The sequence below is a fragment of the Lactuca serriola genome, chromosome 9 (assembly GCF_051521515.1).
Source record: "Lactuca serriola cultivar US96UC23 chromosome 9, Lser_US96UC23_V15, whole genome shotgun sequence".
NCBI classification, from domain to species: Eukaryota; Viridiplantae; Streptophyta; class Magnoliopsida; order Asterales; family Asteraceae; genus Lactuca; species Lactuca serriola.
In genome coordinates, this window is record NC_136416.1 from 183,782,503 (window position 1) to 183,799,644 (window position 17,142).

The window sequence follows — 17,142 nt, forward strand, 5'->3', positions numbered from 1 at the left end:
TGAGAAGGAACACAAATAGAACTAGTCAAAGTGGTGATCTGTTGATCAAATAGATCGCGAGAAGGAGTCGATCTCCGACGAACTCCCCTTGGCTCTTCGCTCGTCGTCGGCAGCCCCAAATCGAGGGGGAAAGGGAACCGACTGGATCGAAGGGAGAAAGAAGAAAAGAAAAATCAGAACATCAGTGGTTCGATGGAGGTTTAGTCCATCGCCAAAATGAAAGAAGAAAACGAAGGTGACATACGTTGCTGCGTGACTGTTACAACGAGGGGGCTGCTCCGGTGGCCTCCTTGGTTGTTCTCCTTCTATTCCATTGGCAAAAAAAACGAGGGATAAGGGGAAAGAAACAATGAAGTAGCAGCCAAGGGAAACGACGATCCTAAGGGGTGTTTGGTTATTTCCGATTGACAGGAAGGAGGGGTGGAGGAGGGTTTCCGGTTCCTCCTTTTTATCGCTGATGGTGTAGAAACAAGAGAGAGAGAGAGAGAGAGAGAGAATTATTTCCTTTTCTATTTATTTTTAAATTAAAATAGTATTTGAAAATTATATATATATATATATATATATATATATATATATATAAGAAAGTAAAAGGGTATAATCGTCATTTTAAGTTTTTTTGGACCAAAAACACAGAAAAACCTTGATTTTGGACCTTCTATGCAAGTAAGAAACTTTTTGGACCCTATCCAAAGTTTTTTGAATACCACATGGACCAATCTTGCAGTTTTGTCTTTAAAATACAAAACTTGATCAGTGGCATTTTAGTAATTTGACAAAGTTTCAATCTAAACTTGCATATGATGTTTTGAAAATATCATGCTCAAAAGTTTTTGACTGTGAAATTGAATTTTAAAATATCATAGTATATATTAGTTTTAACTAACAATTATGATAAAACATCTGTCTTTTTAAATTAATAGTTTTTTGTGAAACATTGATTAGTTAATACGATTAGTTATTACAATTAATATAACTAAAGATGAAATTACGTTTAATATATGTTGGTTAGTTTAAAATATTATTAACATATTAAAAAAATGAACGAATTTTTAAATGATTTAACTTTTATTTTATCGATATTATTTAATTATAATTCGAGAGATATGTCAAAATTCTAATTAAATATGGTAAGATATCATTTTTCATTTTAATGAAAATATTGTAAAATCCTTATTATTTTGGTATGATGTTGAATATTTTTGGTATAATTTTTTAGATGTATATTATATTATAATTTTAATTAGTTTTAACAAAATAGAAATTAACTATCTTTGAAATTGATACTAATTACGAAAATGTCATTTTTATATTTAAAGATGATTATGATTTTTTTAATTATTATGTCATAGGAATCCGATTAATTTTAGTATGACTTTAAAATATTTTAATATGATTTTATTACACTTTTAGGTTGATTTAATAGTAAATAATATATAATCTATTACTTTATAACCAATGTGAGCCACGGTTATAAAATTAATTAAATTTTTATAATAAAAATTTATAATTATTAAACAATTATTTTAAATAAGTCATTTTAGATAAATTATTAATTAAGAGATATATCAGAATTTTAAAATTATTATAACTTCAAAGTTTAACATATAATTAGAAAATGTAAATTTAAATTTTGAAATGAGTTGCCTAATATATCTATATGACACATGACATAATATTAGAGAGGAGTTGTATTAGAGTGTCACTTGGCGAAAAGAGATTATAACTATTCATTTATTAGAATAAAGATTTATGAATCTTTTGAAATTAAGTATAGAAACGATTATGTTGACAACTATAATATATGGGTAATAATTTCCAAAATTGTCTTTAAAATTCTTATATATATATATATATATATATATATATATATATATATATATATATAAAAGAAATTTAAAGACAATTTTGGAAATTATTACCCATATTATATATATATATATATATATATATATATATATATATATATATATGACTTCCTTAACGATTACTTTTATTCACTGTGAACATCAAAGCTCTCTAACATTGGAATATGATACCAAAAAATACACGGGGTTAGTGATTCCATTCTTTTTATGTATACAATATCATTTTTTTTACTTGACACATATTGAAAGACGACTATTACCTCATGTTTTGTTTATTAATTGTCAATTCATCAAATCAATAATAGAGTACATTTTGAGCAATAAAATTAATGATGCACGAGATCACCCATCCATCGTATGTTGTTTACATCTTATTGTCTAACAATGACATTTTGCGATTCGATATATATTCAGAAGAATATTTAGTGATATATGCACCTTCTATTATTAATGATTTCAACTCGTATGCATCGAGGCTTATCAAGTTTGACGGAAAATTATAATATTTTTCTATTGGTGGAGATCGTTTGTGGGGTATTTGGTTTTTCATTCAGAATCGGTGGGTTAAAATAGATGTTAGTAGTTACAATGTTGGTGCACATGAATGGTGGGATTATCGAAACAATCCCCTTAATTTTTTAAAGAAAATACGATTGAGTATGTCGTTCCAACACATCGTTCTCATGAAGTATTTTCATTTCGTTCAGATTTTGAAATAATGACTATGCCAAATATAAATATATTTTAATCGTCAATTCATGTTTTATTTTGTTTAATGATATTAATTATTTTATGTTACTTTATGATAGTTTTTTATTGTGTCGGCTTTTATAATTTTATTTGATTTTTTTTATACGTGATCCACATTTAACTCGGAATTGTTATATTAATAGTCAATTATTATGTATTGAAAAGAAAATATGCGTACAATATATCTAAATTAATGAGCTATAGTTATTGATTTATAAATAAAAAAATAAAATAAAAATAAAAACAAAAAAAAAACATGTATGTAAGTTGATTAATCTAGATTCTATATAGAAAGCAAATAGAGACAATTTCATTTGCTGTTCAAAAGAAAAAAAGAACATTAAATATTGTAATTCTATATTGAAAGCAAATAGAGACAATTTCATTTCGTGACAATTTTGAGGCAGAACGTGTCAAAATATGGAATGACTAAGAGTTTAAAACGTGTCAGTATATGGAATGGCTGTTGTTGATTTATGTTTGCATATGTTCCGTACCTCTCAATTTTTTTCAAGAAATGATTTTGTAGATATTTTTATTGGGTTAAATTGTTATGTAACAAAGTTTTTAGAATTGATCTAAAAAGCTTTTAAATTATCTTTTTGGTTTTAAGATGATGTAAAGTGGATGTGAACTTGTTTTTTAATCACCGTAATTAATATAGCCAGTTTTATATGCCATGTGAGTACTTAAAGTTATTTTCTCTAATGTTAAATGTAGGAATATGTGGCTTAAAACTAAGAATATTGGGAAAATGAGTATAACCCATTTAGATATTTACGTACCTTTCAATTAAATATGGATACGAAGGGTGGAAGATATCATGTGCACGAATTGGTGGACTAAATGCAACTTAAAAAATAAATGTGTTTGATAAATCGAGACGGAGATAAAATAGATCATCAATTGATGTTATTGTTGTTTGTTTTATTCGTGGTGTTAGAAAATCAGGGCGTTTTGATTGTTTGTATTCATTGAGAGTCGTGATACACTTTTAAATTGAAGTATTTCGATAATACAATCGAAATCTCAATTAGATAAAAATTAGTGATCGGTTGATGAACAGAGAATAATAATTGTTATGTTCTATCTATACCTGAAATCGTATGACCAAAAGAACTGGAAATAACCATCTTGTCTGAAAACTGCCAAAAACTGTTATATGACAGTTCCACCATTTAAACTCAGTGGCAGACCCAAGAAAAATGTTTAAGGGTAGCACAAATAATAATAATAATAACAAGATAACAAACAATTTCAATGGAGAGAAATAAAAACTATACCTTTGAACAATCAACAACTGCCTTCTTGTGTTCTCCTACTTCTTTGTAACATGAAACAACAGATACAAAAAGGTTAAAACAACAACAAATAACAATACCAAAAACCTTACAAAACGAAACTAGCATTAAAGAACTAAGGAGCAAACCAACTTAGACAGTGAACTTCCTGAGTAAACCATCAAAAATAAATTGTCAAGCAGAATGCACCAAAACAGCACCGCATCAGAAAAATGATGAAGGGGTAAAATGGTTAAGAAATATAGATAAACTCCTTCAACATTCATGAAAACAAACTGCAACCAGGAGCACAAACACAACCACGAAAAATCACAAAAAAGACTAATATCAAGCAATGCCTCACCACGCCAGAAAAAGCCAAAAGGGGTAAAATGGTCAAGGCAATGAGACTTCCATGGTGCCAACATATCACCACTCTTTTCCAAAAGAATCACAGCTCAAGAAAGCCATTTATTTGAATCACAATATTGCCCTACTTTATAGTTATCCATTCCTTTGTTCTTTACAAGTAACAACTTCATATATGCATTTCCAGCATTATTAAATCTAGAGATAATGATCAAGAATCTACCAAACAAAAAAAGCAACTTAAAGTTATCTCTAAACAGGTTCACTCAGGCATTTTATCAAACACTTAATAGGCATGAAATTATGTCACACAAAGACTTGCTTAACTCGAAAAGTTATACAGAAGAAAAAATTGAAATCAATTGTTGGGACATGATATAGATATAGAGGACAGGGTAAAGATAGCAATTCATACAAGAAGTTTCGTTTTAGGTGACAGTTGCATAAAACTTAATTGTGAGTAATCTACTAGCTTCTAAAGAACTAGCAAAAGGGCACCTGAAAGTCGTGGTTTGAGGGAACCTCCAACATCCTCATTTTCTCTTGCATCAATATTTCATACACTACTCAGGAGATTTTGAGGGGTAGCACGTGCTACCCCTCGCTACCATGTAGATCCGCCACTGGTTAAACTGCTATAAAACAAAGTTTAATATAGGTTGAAAACCAAGTCTAACTCACAAATTTGGATTTCCATGGAGAATGGCGAATGAAGAATTTATAAAGGATATGACTAGCAAGTTTGATAAGTTGGTCAAGTTTGAAGGGCATAATTTTCCTAGATGGCAGAAGAAAATGTATTTCCTCCTTATTACTCTGAAAGTGGTGTATGTCTTGAGTACCCCTATGTCTGAATATGTTGATGAACCCATGGAAGCAACTAGGAGGAGATTAAAGTGGGAGAACGGTGACTACATATGTTGTGCCCATAACATAAATGGTATGTTTGACTCTCTATTTGATGGTTATCAAAATGTCGAATCTGCAAAGTTACTATGGGATTCACTGGAATCCAAGTACATGATAGAAGATGATTATAGTAAGAAGCGTCTTGTCAGTAACTTCATGAATTACAAGATGGTTGATATGAGGCCTGTCACGGAACAATTTCATGAATTGTTGAGGATTTTAGGATAGTTTCTCCAACATCTTCTGAAGATGGATGAAGCCATCTTTGTAGTTGTCGTCATTGAGAAACTGTCTCCTTCCTGAAAAGAGTTTAAACATAATCTGAAGCACAATAAGGAAGAGTTAACTTTGGTTTAACTTGGAAGTCACTTAAGGATTGAAGAGCCTTTAAGGACTCAAGAACTTGACGATAATCCTAAAGATAAGAACTAAGTTGGCTCTTCTTCTATGAATATTGTGGAAAGTAATGGATCAAATAATTCTAACAAGTCTAAAGGCACAAAGAAGTGCAAAAGGTGGAAATTAAAAATCTTCCAACAAAAAATCAAAATTGGTATTTTGGAATTATAGGAAACCTAGTCATTTTAAAAAAGATTGTTGTGTTCGTAAATTGAACAAAGATGACGGAATTATTTGAGTTTTTTTTTCATTTTATTAATTGTAACTAGATGTCTAACACATCATATTATTATATTGATAATAAAAATGAGGGCACACAAGAAAGAAAATGCTTCCTAGTGGAATCAAACTCATGACCTCCGTGAAGAAAGTGCAATGTCTTAAACACTAAGTTAAGAATATATTTGGGATATATATATATATATATATATATATATATATATATATATATATATATATATAGTTAGGTTCAAATGTTTTCAATAAGTATTGTGTGCCTAAATGCACCAATTACAATTTAGCAAATTATTAATTAATTTTTTTAATCCATAAGGGTAATTATGTAATCTTTCATTTTAATTCCTTATTTAATCTGGATCTTATCCCTTTATATTAGGCAATTTTTTTTGATTGATTTATTTATCTTTAATGTAATTTTCTCTATATAATTGATTTTAACGTCCGATCCACAAACACAGATCACAATTCTCGAATACATACCCTGCCGATCAATTTGTGTTACTCATTCGATGGATGTTCATTCTGGAAATCAGAACTAGGTATTGCTACATATTTACAAGCTTCTGTCAACGATAATACTGATTTTGTTTCAAACGTCCCCCACACACCCTTTTATTGTTTTTATATATACAGATGTATTAAATCTGATAATCTTCCAGGTAAACGATGATCAAAATCCCGGGAAGGATTTGGGTAATGTCAATGATTCCAAGAATCCGGTGAATAAAGTTGTGAAGAAAATAAGAAGATGTAAAACATGCTTTGGAGTTGGTCATGATAGCAGGAATTGTCCTTCTGGATTGAAGAAATCATAGAACTACAAGAACTTCATCAAATTGGACGTTTTTAGATATTATTTAGTTTGATTTCAGTAAAATAAAAGTAATTTTTGATGAATTATATGGTATTATCAAGTTTCAGTTCAGTGTAATAAAGTTGTCGTTTGATGAATTCTATGTGTTTTTCTTTAAGTATTATGGTTAAAATTAATAAGATGTTCGTGTTCTATGATATATTTATGTGTTATATGATCATACAGGTTATCTTTCCAACAGAATATCATAGCAGAGTCGAGTTAACAAAAGTTGTTAATGCTTGCATTGATTCGAGTTAACAAAAATTGATATGTTTTGTAAGTCATACTTGCGATAGTATTCTGATAGAATTATTTCATTTGGATAACATGCAGAGTTTTGTAATGCATATTTATATATCATTCTAATAGAATACTTTCGTCAATAAAATATTCTGCAACTTTTCTTTAAAAAAATACATAATTTTATTGTTAAGTAGTTAATATAATGTAATGTTGGAATTTTTTATATTTGGAATGTGAATATAGTACCGTTTTCATGTTTTTCCCTTTATCATGTTTTTTAAAAAAATCAAATCGGAATCATTTATTTTTATCAATGATCCTTAATATCAAGGCTTTTAATTTGCATAGAATCTGTTTTCATCCCTATCTAGTTTGTATGACATTTTTAAATATTTTGATTTTTCAACTAACAAAGCATAGACAAACACTCTCGGAATTTCTTAGCAATGGGCGATCAAGAACCAGATGTCAATAATCATATTTATGAGGAACATTATTTGGCTAGTGATGATGGCAATGGAATTGAAGATTTCGATTTTCCTGATAATGATACACTATATAATGACGGATTTCAAACAGGAGAAAGCAGTAATCCTAATTTAGGTTAGTTTTTTGATTTTTTGTTTAATTTTTCATTCTATTTTCAGATTCTATATTGTTAATACTTTCATTGTTGAACATACAGAGGACGCAAATAATGATGAAGACGAAAATCACTTCGTTGATGAAGACATAGAGGTTAATATTGATTACAGTGAAGGTAATAAATCCAATTCATGATACAGAAGTTGCAACAGAAAAAAGTTAATGCTTTCAGAATAATATTTATATAATTCTTTCAGAATGATTATGTATTTTCTATTTTAAACAGGACAACCACATGTTACTCATGAAGATACAGAGTTTAATATTGATTTCATTGAAGGTACCAATTTCAATTCAGAATTTTTTTTTTATTTTTTACAGAAAAAATAAAATTGTGTCAGAATAAAAGTTATATAATTCTTTCATAATAATTTTGTATTTGCTATGTTTAAGCAGGACAACCACATGTTACTCAAAATTATGTTTCTCCTGGTGGCACCTTGTATTGGACTCCTATTGTTTTAGACGACATCAAACCAAAAGTTTCATCAAATTATCCTTCGTTGTAGCCTGAATCCTTCTTAAATACTTCTTAAATACTCCTTCGTTGAACTTATCACCACTATATTGTCCCCTCCATTCTTCTAGAATTTGATTTCCCTTATCACACAATGGTAACTCATTGATGTCTTCTCCACCAAATGGCAACCCCATCATATCATGCACTGTTTGTTCTGTTATCTCAATAACAGAGTTTTGTAGGACAAGTCTTTTACTATCTGCATCATAAACATCTAAAAGATAGTAGCTAAGTTGTCCCGGATAACTTGTAATATTCACTTGCAGAATTGATCCAAAACCCATTCTCAAGATTGCTTGTTTCTGTTCCGGCGACATTCCCATAACAGCTGCAGTGATGTTATCACATTTCATTCTGGTTGGAAGGTATCTTAAACCAGGTGGGTATTCCTTATTTGTTTTCCTAACATTATCTTCTTTTTCTTCTTTGACAGTTTCAGCAATTCCCTTATTTTTTAAATGTTTTACAATTGGAACTCTATCAAATTGCCTCTTCGACCTTATCTCTCTTTCCAAAATTAGTGCATTTAAAGGTTTAGGAGTTGTCTTTTGTTCAACTGATTTATCAAGTTTTTTCTTTGACCTTCTTTCTCGGTTCAAATGTTCTTCTTCCTGAATTTGTTCTTCTACAACAAACAATAGATAGCATAAATTTTCATTACATAGTTAACTAATAACACAAGTAGGCTAACTCTACAAGAATCAAATACATTTAATTTAGAATTCTATCAGATTCATACAATCAAATTTCACACTCATATATAATATCACATTCTATTTAGGAGTGTTTAATAGTCAAACAAGTAGACTTATGCTAGCAGAATATCAACCATTTTCAGTTTCATGTACACAGAACATTCTTTTAGAATATGAAACATCTAAGCTTATTCCACATACAAAAACTATGAATTTTTCATTTTAAAATGCTAATTAACTACTTAAATATAGAAATTTAGATTACAATTCTACCAGAATATGAAACATGTTCTATATTCTACATATAGTAACTATCAATTCTTCAGTATCAGTCATTAAACATCTACATACTGTGGTTCCATTAGAATTAAAATTATATATATAATGCTACTTAACTGCTTCAGTATAGAAATTTATCTTACAATGCTAACTAGTAAAACAAATACACTTATGCTATCAGAATATCAACCATGTTAAAGTTCTTATACACATTACTTTCTAATAGAATGTGTTTTTTGCATACTTATTCCAAAGACAAGAACTATGAATTTTTCACTTAAACATGCTAATTAACTATTTAAATATAAAAAATTAGATTACAATTCTACCAGAATATTAACGATATTTAGGTTGACATACACAAAACATTCTATTAGAATATGAAACATGAAACCTTATTCAACATACAATCAGTACGATTTTTTCAGTTTTAGGTATTAAATCATATACAAACTGTGATACCAATACAATCAAAAATATGTATACAATGCTAATACACTACTTCAATATAGAAAAATATCTTACAATGTTAACTAGTAAAACAACTAGACTTATACACATTATATTCTAACAGAATATGAAACATGTATACTTATTCCACATACAAGAACTATGAATTCTTCAGTTTAACATGCTAATTAACTATTTAAATATAAAAAATTAGATTACAATTCTACCAAAATATCAACAACGTTTAGGTTCAAATACTAAGAACATTCTATTAGAATATGAAACATGTAACCTTATTCAACATCCTATCACTACGATTTTTTACAGTTTTAGGTACTAAATTATATACAAACTGTGATTCCATTACAATTAAAAATCTGTATACAATGCTAATCTACATAAAATTCTATTAGAATATGAAACATGTACCTTTATTCCACAAATAGAAACTATCAATTTTTCAGTTTCAGATTAAAATACTACTTAATTACTTAAATATAGAAATTTATATTACAAATCTACCAGAATATCAACATAGTTTAGGTTTATATACATAGAACATTCTATCAGAATATGAAACATGTAACCTTATTCAACATACAATGACTACGATTTTTTCAGTTTTATGTTCTAAATCATATACAATTTGTGATTCCATTAGACTTTAAAACCTGTAAAAAAAAAGCTAACTAACAACTTAAATATAGCAATTTACTTTACAATTTAAACCAGTAAAACAAGTATACTTATTCTAGCATAACAATAACCATGGTCACGATCATATAAACAGAACATTCTTGCAGAATACCATACACAGTTATCTTTCTTTAAGTTTCAGAACATTTTTGATAAATTATATGGTATTATCAAGTTTCTTAATAAAATACGAAAACATGACACATTTTTCTTCCATATATTACAAATCTACCAGAATATCAACATTATTCTGGTTCATAAACACAGAACATTCTATCAGAATTTAAAACCTGTAACATTATTCAACATACAATAACTACAATTTTTTCAGTTTTAGGTACTAAATCATATACAAATTGTGATTCCATTAGAATTTAAAACCTGTAAAAAAGCTAACTAACAAATTAAATATAGCAATTTACTTTACAATTTTAACCAGTAAAACAAGTATACTAATTCTAGCAGAATAACAACCATGGCCACGATCATATAAATAGAACATTCTTGTCGAATACCAAACACAGTAACTATTCTTAATAAAATACGAAAAAATGACACATTTTTTGTTCCAGACCACAAATCATACATGCATATAAAAGATTTTCAAAAACACTTCCTAAATTCTACTACATTTTTCGAACTAAATAAACATTAAATAACACAAAAAAATTATTACCTTCAGTTTCAGCAACGGAATCATCATTGTCATCTTCAAGATTCTACGCCGTTTCTACTGTGTTCTTGAACTTTGACTTAAATGAACTGGATCGTGTACGCCTCATTGTTGCAGAATACCGTTAACATAACCCCCAAATGTCGATTCCGTCTTCTAGGGTTAAATGTCGATATTTATAGGGAAAACCTACAAACGATCTTCCGATTTTTCAAGACTGATTACAATAAATCGGAATGTTTTTCAACCTCCTAAGGATTTTGGTTCTTGATTATGAGAGTAAGCGAGATATTTGGGATTATCGGTTGATCATTCCATATTATCCACCGTTTCCTAATTAAATGACGGGGCAAAATACCATTCTACCCTTGTTTGACCGGTCAATTGATTAAACCCCATTTATTTGATTTTTTTATATTTAATTTAAAGAGAAAATCACTTTCTTAAATTACCACAAATGATTCGCCTACAATCATTTACATGGGCACACAATACTTATCAAAAACAATATAACCTAACCCTATATATATATATATATATATATATATATATATATATATATATATATATATATATATATATATATAACTTATAATAACGATAAGGATTTTTTTTTCCTTTTATCATGAACATTTGAGAGTATTTGAATCTTACCGGTCATGACAATATACATGATTTAATAAATCATGTATTTAATATAATGAACATTTTGAGTCGGTGAAGTTTGTGAATAGTACATCCCCGTCATGGCATCACCATGCCTTCGTTATTTCATTATGTAAGGTTTTTATGTTTATTTTTTTTATTTCACACCCTTATATAATAAAACAATTTTAAAACACACACTAAACCGTTTATATATTTAGTTTAAACTCCAATTAATTTGTTATTTATTAAAATTTATAAACAAAAATTATGTTTATATTATTAAGGTTTTGAATGTTTTAATGTTCAATTTATGGTTAAGAATAATATGTTTTGTCGATAGCTTATGAAATTGAAGTCTATTATAAACATAACACATTTATTATAAAAATATATATTTACGTAAATAGTTCGGATAGTTCACGAACTATTTTAAATATTTCACATTAGAATTTTTATCAAGCAAATAAAAATTTAACCAATATATTTTTGACCTGACGGTATGATGATAGTCATTTTTTTTTAAGGTTAATGTTTTAGTCTCATATGTGATATATATATAGAATTAATGAGTAATTTTTGAAGTATATTAAAATGTATGTGTGTTTGCCTTCTAAAAAAATGAAAAAGTGATGTTTCAAGTTTTATCATTAGACAATATTTTATTTATTAGGTCCGAAAAAAATTAACCAATTTTGTGTTATACTATAGTTACTACAAATGTCAAAACTTTAGACATACATTTTCTTTAAGAAACATGAAATTGAAAGTAACAATAACTTCTAACGAACAACACAAACAAAACATTGTTATGAATCTTATATTGATAGTAAATGGAGCATGTCCTTTGTCTATAATTTTGTCACTTCAGCGGTATCACATATCAACATTGTCTGCTGCATGGGAAACCATTTATATTGTTTGACTGAATTCTTATATTCCTATATTTGTACCACACAATAATTGTAATAAACTAATAATTACACAATTAAATTATCTGATAATTAATAAATTAAATTTTATATGTTATTATGTCTAGTAATTGATATCTCAATAAATACAGTAAAAGTAACTTATGAATGTGTCCTATTTGTTATATTAATAAGTCAAAATAGGTTATGTAGACAAAAAAAAATCGACACAGTTGTATTTTATAATAATTAATAAAAAGAATTTTGTTATATCAAATAAATGAATTAGATCCTCTCTTCTATTTATTCTAAATTCAAAATTCTCATATTTAAGTCAATATATTAATGTTTACACTTTCATATTTAATTTTTAGTTCTCATAATTTTATCATCGATCTTCATTTAAAAAACTATTGCTCATATTTTCAAACCATTTTATATATTTTATATATTAATTTAGGGGCGTTTGAGATAATTTTTTAAACTCTAAAAGTGCTTTCGAAAAAAGTGATTACTGAATTACGATGATACCAAAAGAAAATATTTTAAAAAAATATATTTAGATTAGTTTTTGTGTTGACAAAAAATGTTTAAAATTTTTTTTGGATTCCTTTATTTTTAGAAACCTCCATTTTAAAACACGACAAAAAAACCATTTTGAAAAGTACTTTTACAATAGCTAAACACGTTTTTTTCAACTTATTGGGATTTTGAAAAGTCAATAAGTTTCAATAACAAAGTTACAGACACAACATCAAACTTTATATGAAAAATGAAACTACAAGTTATAACATTAGCTAATCATGTTATAGAAGCAAAGATAATACCCATAAGTAATATAGGAAATAATATGTTTATTCCAAAAATATCGTTGACACATTCAAATATAAAGATTTCTTTCACATTTCAAGGAAGATAATTTTTGTTGGCTATATTTTACGATTACAATAAACAAAAGTCAAACACAATCATTAGTAAACAACGAGTGTTCAGTCATGAGCTATATGTTGTATTGTCCATAATTAAAAGTAGAGATAAATTAAAACTACCTATACCTATGTTTAAGAACAAACCTCAACAAAAGCACAACTAGAACACCATTATTCATCTTAGCCTCTAATATGTTATATGCATGCCAATAGTAAGCACATATAAACAAAAACCGAATCAACACATAATAATGTCCACAAAGTGGAAACTATAAAAGTTTGAGACTTTTCTAGAAAGTAAAAATACTATTGGAATACTTCTTAAAACATCAAACTACCTGTTCAAGAACAAATCTTCTAAAAACAGAAACATAATTTATAATTTTAAAAAAAAAAAAAAAAGACACAAGTAGAAATTTTCACATAATACAAAATACTACAAAGTGTGATGATGACGTCAGCTAGCTGATATAGTGCACGTGTTAATCCCATCCTTACAATCTCTAGTAAGATCATTAAACGTCTCAATTTGCTTTTTACCCCTCAAAAACACCTCAGTGTCAACAGAAGCCCTCATATATCCATCAAACTCAACAGGAACACCATTATTCAGCTTACTCATCTCACTATACCACTCACTATTTTCATCCCATAACTCTCTATATTCATCAAGAAAATGAGTAGAATACTTATCTTTCAAAGGGTCAAAAAAGGAAACATCTTGTTCATCAGTTGCTATATAAAGATTCCTTCCATCATCAACTTTATCTTGAAGGGATGATAAAAGAGCTTCAGGTGAAGTATCCGAAGCAAGATTCGGCCATTGTTCTGTGTTTTTAGCTTTTTCGCCTCTTACAACATGAACAGAATCGAAATCCCAGTTCATTTTTGAAGATATTGATGAAACTATGTTCATTAATCTTGTTGATTTCCATATCATGTGCCATGGTCTTTGAATAACAGATTCTGCTTCACCTTCACATACTCTGTACCAATAATTATCAGGTTCTACACTTCCGAATTTTCTCATTATCAAAGTGTCCTTCACATGAGCCATTTTCATGGGAGTTACTCTGAAATCTTCCACTAGGGAAATACTTAATCCATCTTTTTGATGCCATTTGTTCCAGTCTGACCAGAATTGACCTTGGTCCAACACACTAGCAGACTCCTTCAAATGCTCGAAGTCAAAGTAGAATCTGAAGTCTTTACCTTCTTCATCTTGACCTGACTTTGTGTAAACAGATGACAAACAGATACTTAAGTCCATTACTAAAGTTCTGTTTAAGTACTGAGCTTCACCTAAAGCACACATGAAACTCCATAGGTAATGATCCATGCTCTTGCATCTTTCTCCACCGCCATTGTAGAGTAGGTACTTACCTTGATCGAATGATTTCTCTGATTCAACAACAGGGAGGGAGTCGTTTACAGTTTCTCCAACCACTTGTATCCCACTGTTCTTATCATCTTCTCCCATTGGGGTTTTCTCAAATCCGGGTTTCTGATGCTTCTTCCTCTTCCTTGCGTTACCTCCTGAATGATAATCACCGATGGAGACTACACTAAGGCTGCAATTGACAGATCTAGAGATTACAAAGCTCCGGTAGTCTTTGTAAAGTGAAGCGGTTTTTCCTTCTTTAGGTCTGAATCGCCATGCCATGTGACAAGAACTGTCGTTCATTCCACGAACGGGTTTCCCAAATCTGTAGAAATGTATATCCTTGAACTGATCGATCGCAGCACTCATCATGAGATGAAAAACTTCTGGATCTGTACAATCTATAGGTTTATCAACCTCGTCACTACAATCGCGTGCTTCCTTTTCTTCGGTCTCACCTTCCGCATCCCATTTCGCCGCCTTGATAACATCGGAAGCGTTGATAAATGTGCCAAATGCAGTTTCGTTGGCCTTCATGAAGTCCTCGCCGGTTTTCACGACGGTGCTATCGGATACAAATGTGGCATTGGAAGTGGAAGTGAGGAAGTTTGTGATTTTAGTTGAAGGATGAAACAATGGATCCTCAGGTTCATAGGTCGCGGCGATAATCGTGAAGACTAAAACACCGATTACAAAAAACGTGAAGAAGACGTTTCCGATTAAAGCCAAGGCGTTTTGACCTAGATTCTCCGGCCGGAAACTACCAGATCGCGATGGTAAACTACGCCCAAGCATCATTTTTTTTCTCGAATTAAACGGACACAATAAATAAACAAAATGGAGTATTCTAGCGATAAATAACTAGGGTTTTGGCAAATCTGAGAAGATGTGTATACCTATATAAACAACAATTTGGATCTATAATTATGACTTACCTTATACATTTGAAAGAGTAATCGATTTACACATTCATCGACACTCTCTTACTCAGATCTGCTTCGTTTGCTGCAGAGTGCGATTCATTTTGAGCTTAGAGGCAGCTGGATATTTTAGTGAGAGTAGAACTGTAGAAGTCAATTGCGAAGGGAAGATGATAACACGTGTACGGTGGAGAGGTGATCGCATTACTGTGCACATGGCGCAAGTTATTATATCTGGTATTTAATGGGCTAACCTAGTCACATCGTTAGATCCACCGACGCATAGGTGGTCGGTCCCACACGGTAATCGTTGTCTCCACGAATTTCAAATGATTTATTATAAACCAAAAATATTGCAAAATTATATTTTTATAAGGTAGAGAGAGGACATAAGTTTTGAGGGAGTGGAGTACGGTCATAGATAGATGGACACAGAATTTTACGGTAGAGGTTACACGGAAAAATCAGGAGTTGCACGATAGTATAAAAAATAAAAATTTAAAATTTTTCAAAATTCTTTTCACTGCATCCGGAAAAGTCAGGGGTTACTGGTGACACCGGTGACCCCCCTAAATCCGCCCCTGAGTGTGGTAAGAATGACATGGCGTTTATGTGGCATAGGAAACACCGCCCTCCCTATGAGGTTTGGGAGTGCGGTTTGAGGTATGCAGCTATTCTTGGGAGCGCTCATTTCTCTCTCTCTCTCTCTCTCTCTCTCTCTCTCTCTCTCTCTCTCTCTCTCTCTCTCTCTCTCTCTTCTTTCTCTTTCTTCTCTTGATGATATACCACTCCTAGAGTGTGGTAAAGGAGTGTGACAAAATAAGGGAGTGTGCCAGCCTAATATTTCTATTAATCATATTTAATAAAAAATAGTGTTTCTCCTCTCGCCAAGCATTTAGCGAGCCATCCTTAGCAACTGTTTTATCGAGCGCTAAGGGCGGTGTTTAAAACCCTTAGCGAGGCTTCTTAGCGTCTCCACTCCTAGTAGCCTAATATAAAGTTAAGAAAATGACTTAATTATATTTTAAAATTGTTCAAAAAATACTATTTAAGTTTGGTTTGTATACAAAAATCATACAAATAATATTTTTTTACAAAATCATCAAATTACATCTTTTGTTCGAATGTTATTTTCTGGCGACCGACGTTTCAGGTTAGTAAATGATTTGAAAATTTTTTTGTTAACTTGTCATTTTTTATCGTTTGGGTAGTGAGTTGGCATACCAACTCAACATTAAATAATCTAAAACGATTTTTTTTTGAGCAGTTGAATTATAAAACGAAAACAGCCTAGCAAAGAGTTAGGGAAAACTATTACAAAAAGTTATGGGGCATTGGGTTTTGTAACCACAATGTCCAAATTATGGTACTACTACATGTCACACCCCAAAACCAAAAACGGCGGAAACTTTCTGGGGCGGAGGACGTCATGTAAAGTATCACAACACAGTATAACAGTAAATAAGCAAACAACATCATCCATT

At 29.9% G+C, this 17,142-nt stretch overlaps 1 protein-coding gene across 1 annotated transcript; it reads right to left on the reverse strand.

Moving 5' to 3' along the window:
- Positions 1-13,643: 13,643 nt before the first annotated feature.
- LOC145072558 (uncharacterized) lies at positions 13,644-15,850 on the reverse strand. The gene has a single exon (XM_079019008.1). The coding sequence runs from the start codon at positions 15,534-15,536 to the stop codon at positions 13,815-13,817; it is 1,722 nt and encodes a 573-aa protein (XP_078875134.1). The 5' UTR covers positions 15,537-15,850; the 3' UTR covers positions 13,644-13,814.
- Between the last annotated feature and the right edge of the window lie 1,292 nt (positions 15,851-17,142).

What these genes read in the sequence shown, in the direction of transcription:
- LOC145072558 (XM_079019008.1), bottom strand. Translation starts at nt 15,536, where the DNA reads ATGATGCTTGGGCGTAGTTTACCATCGCGATCTGGTAGTTTCCGGCCG.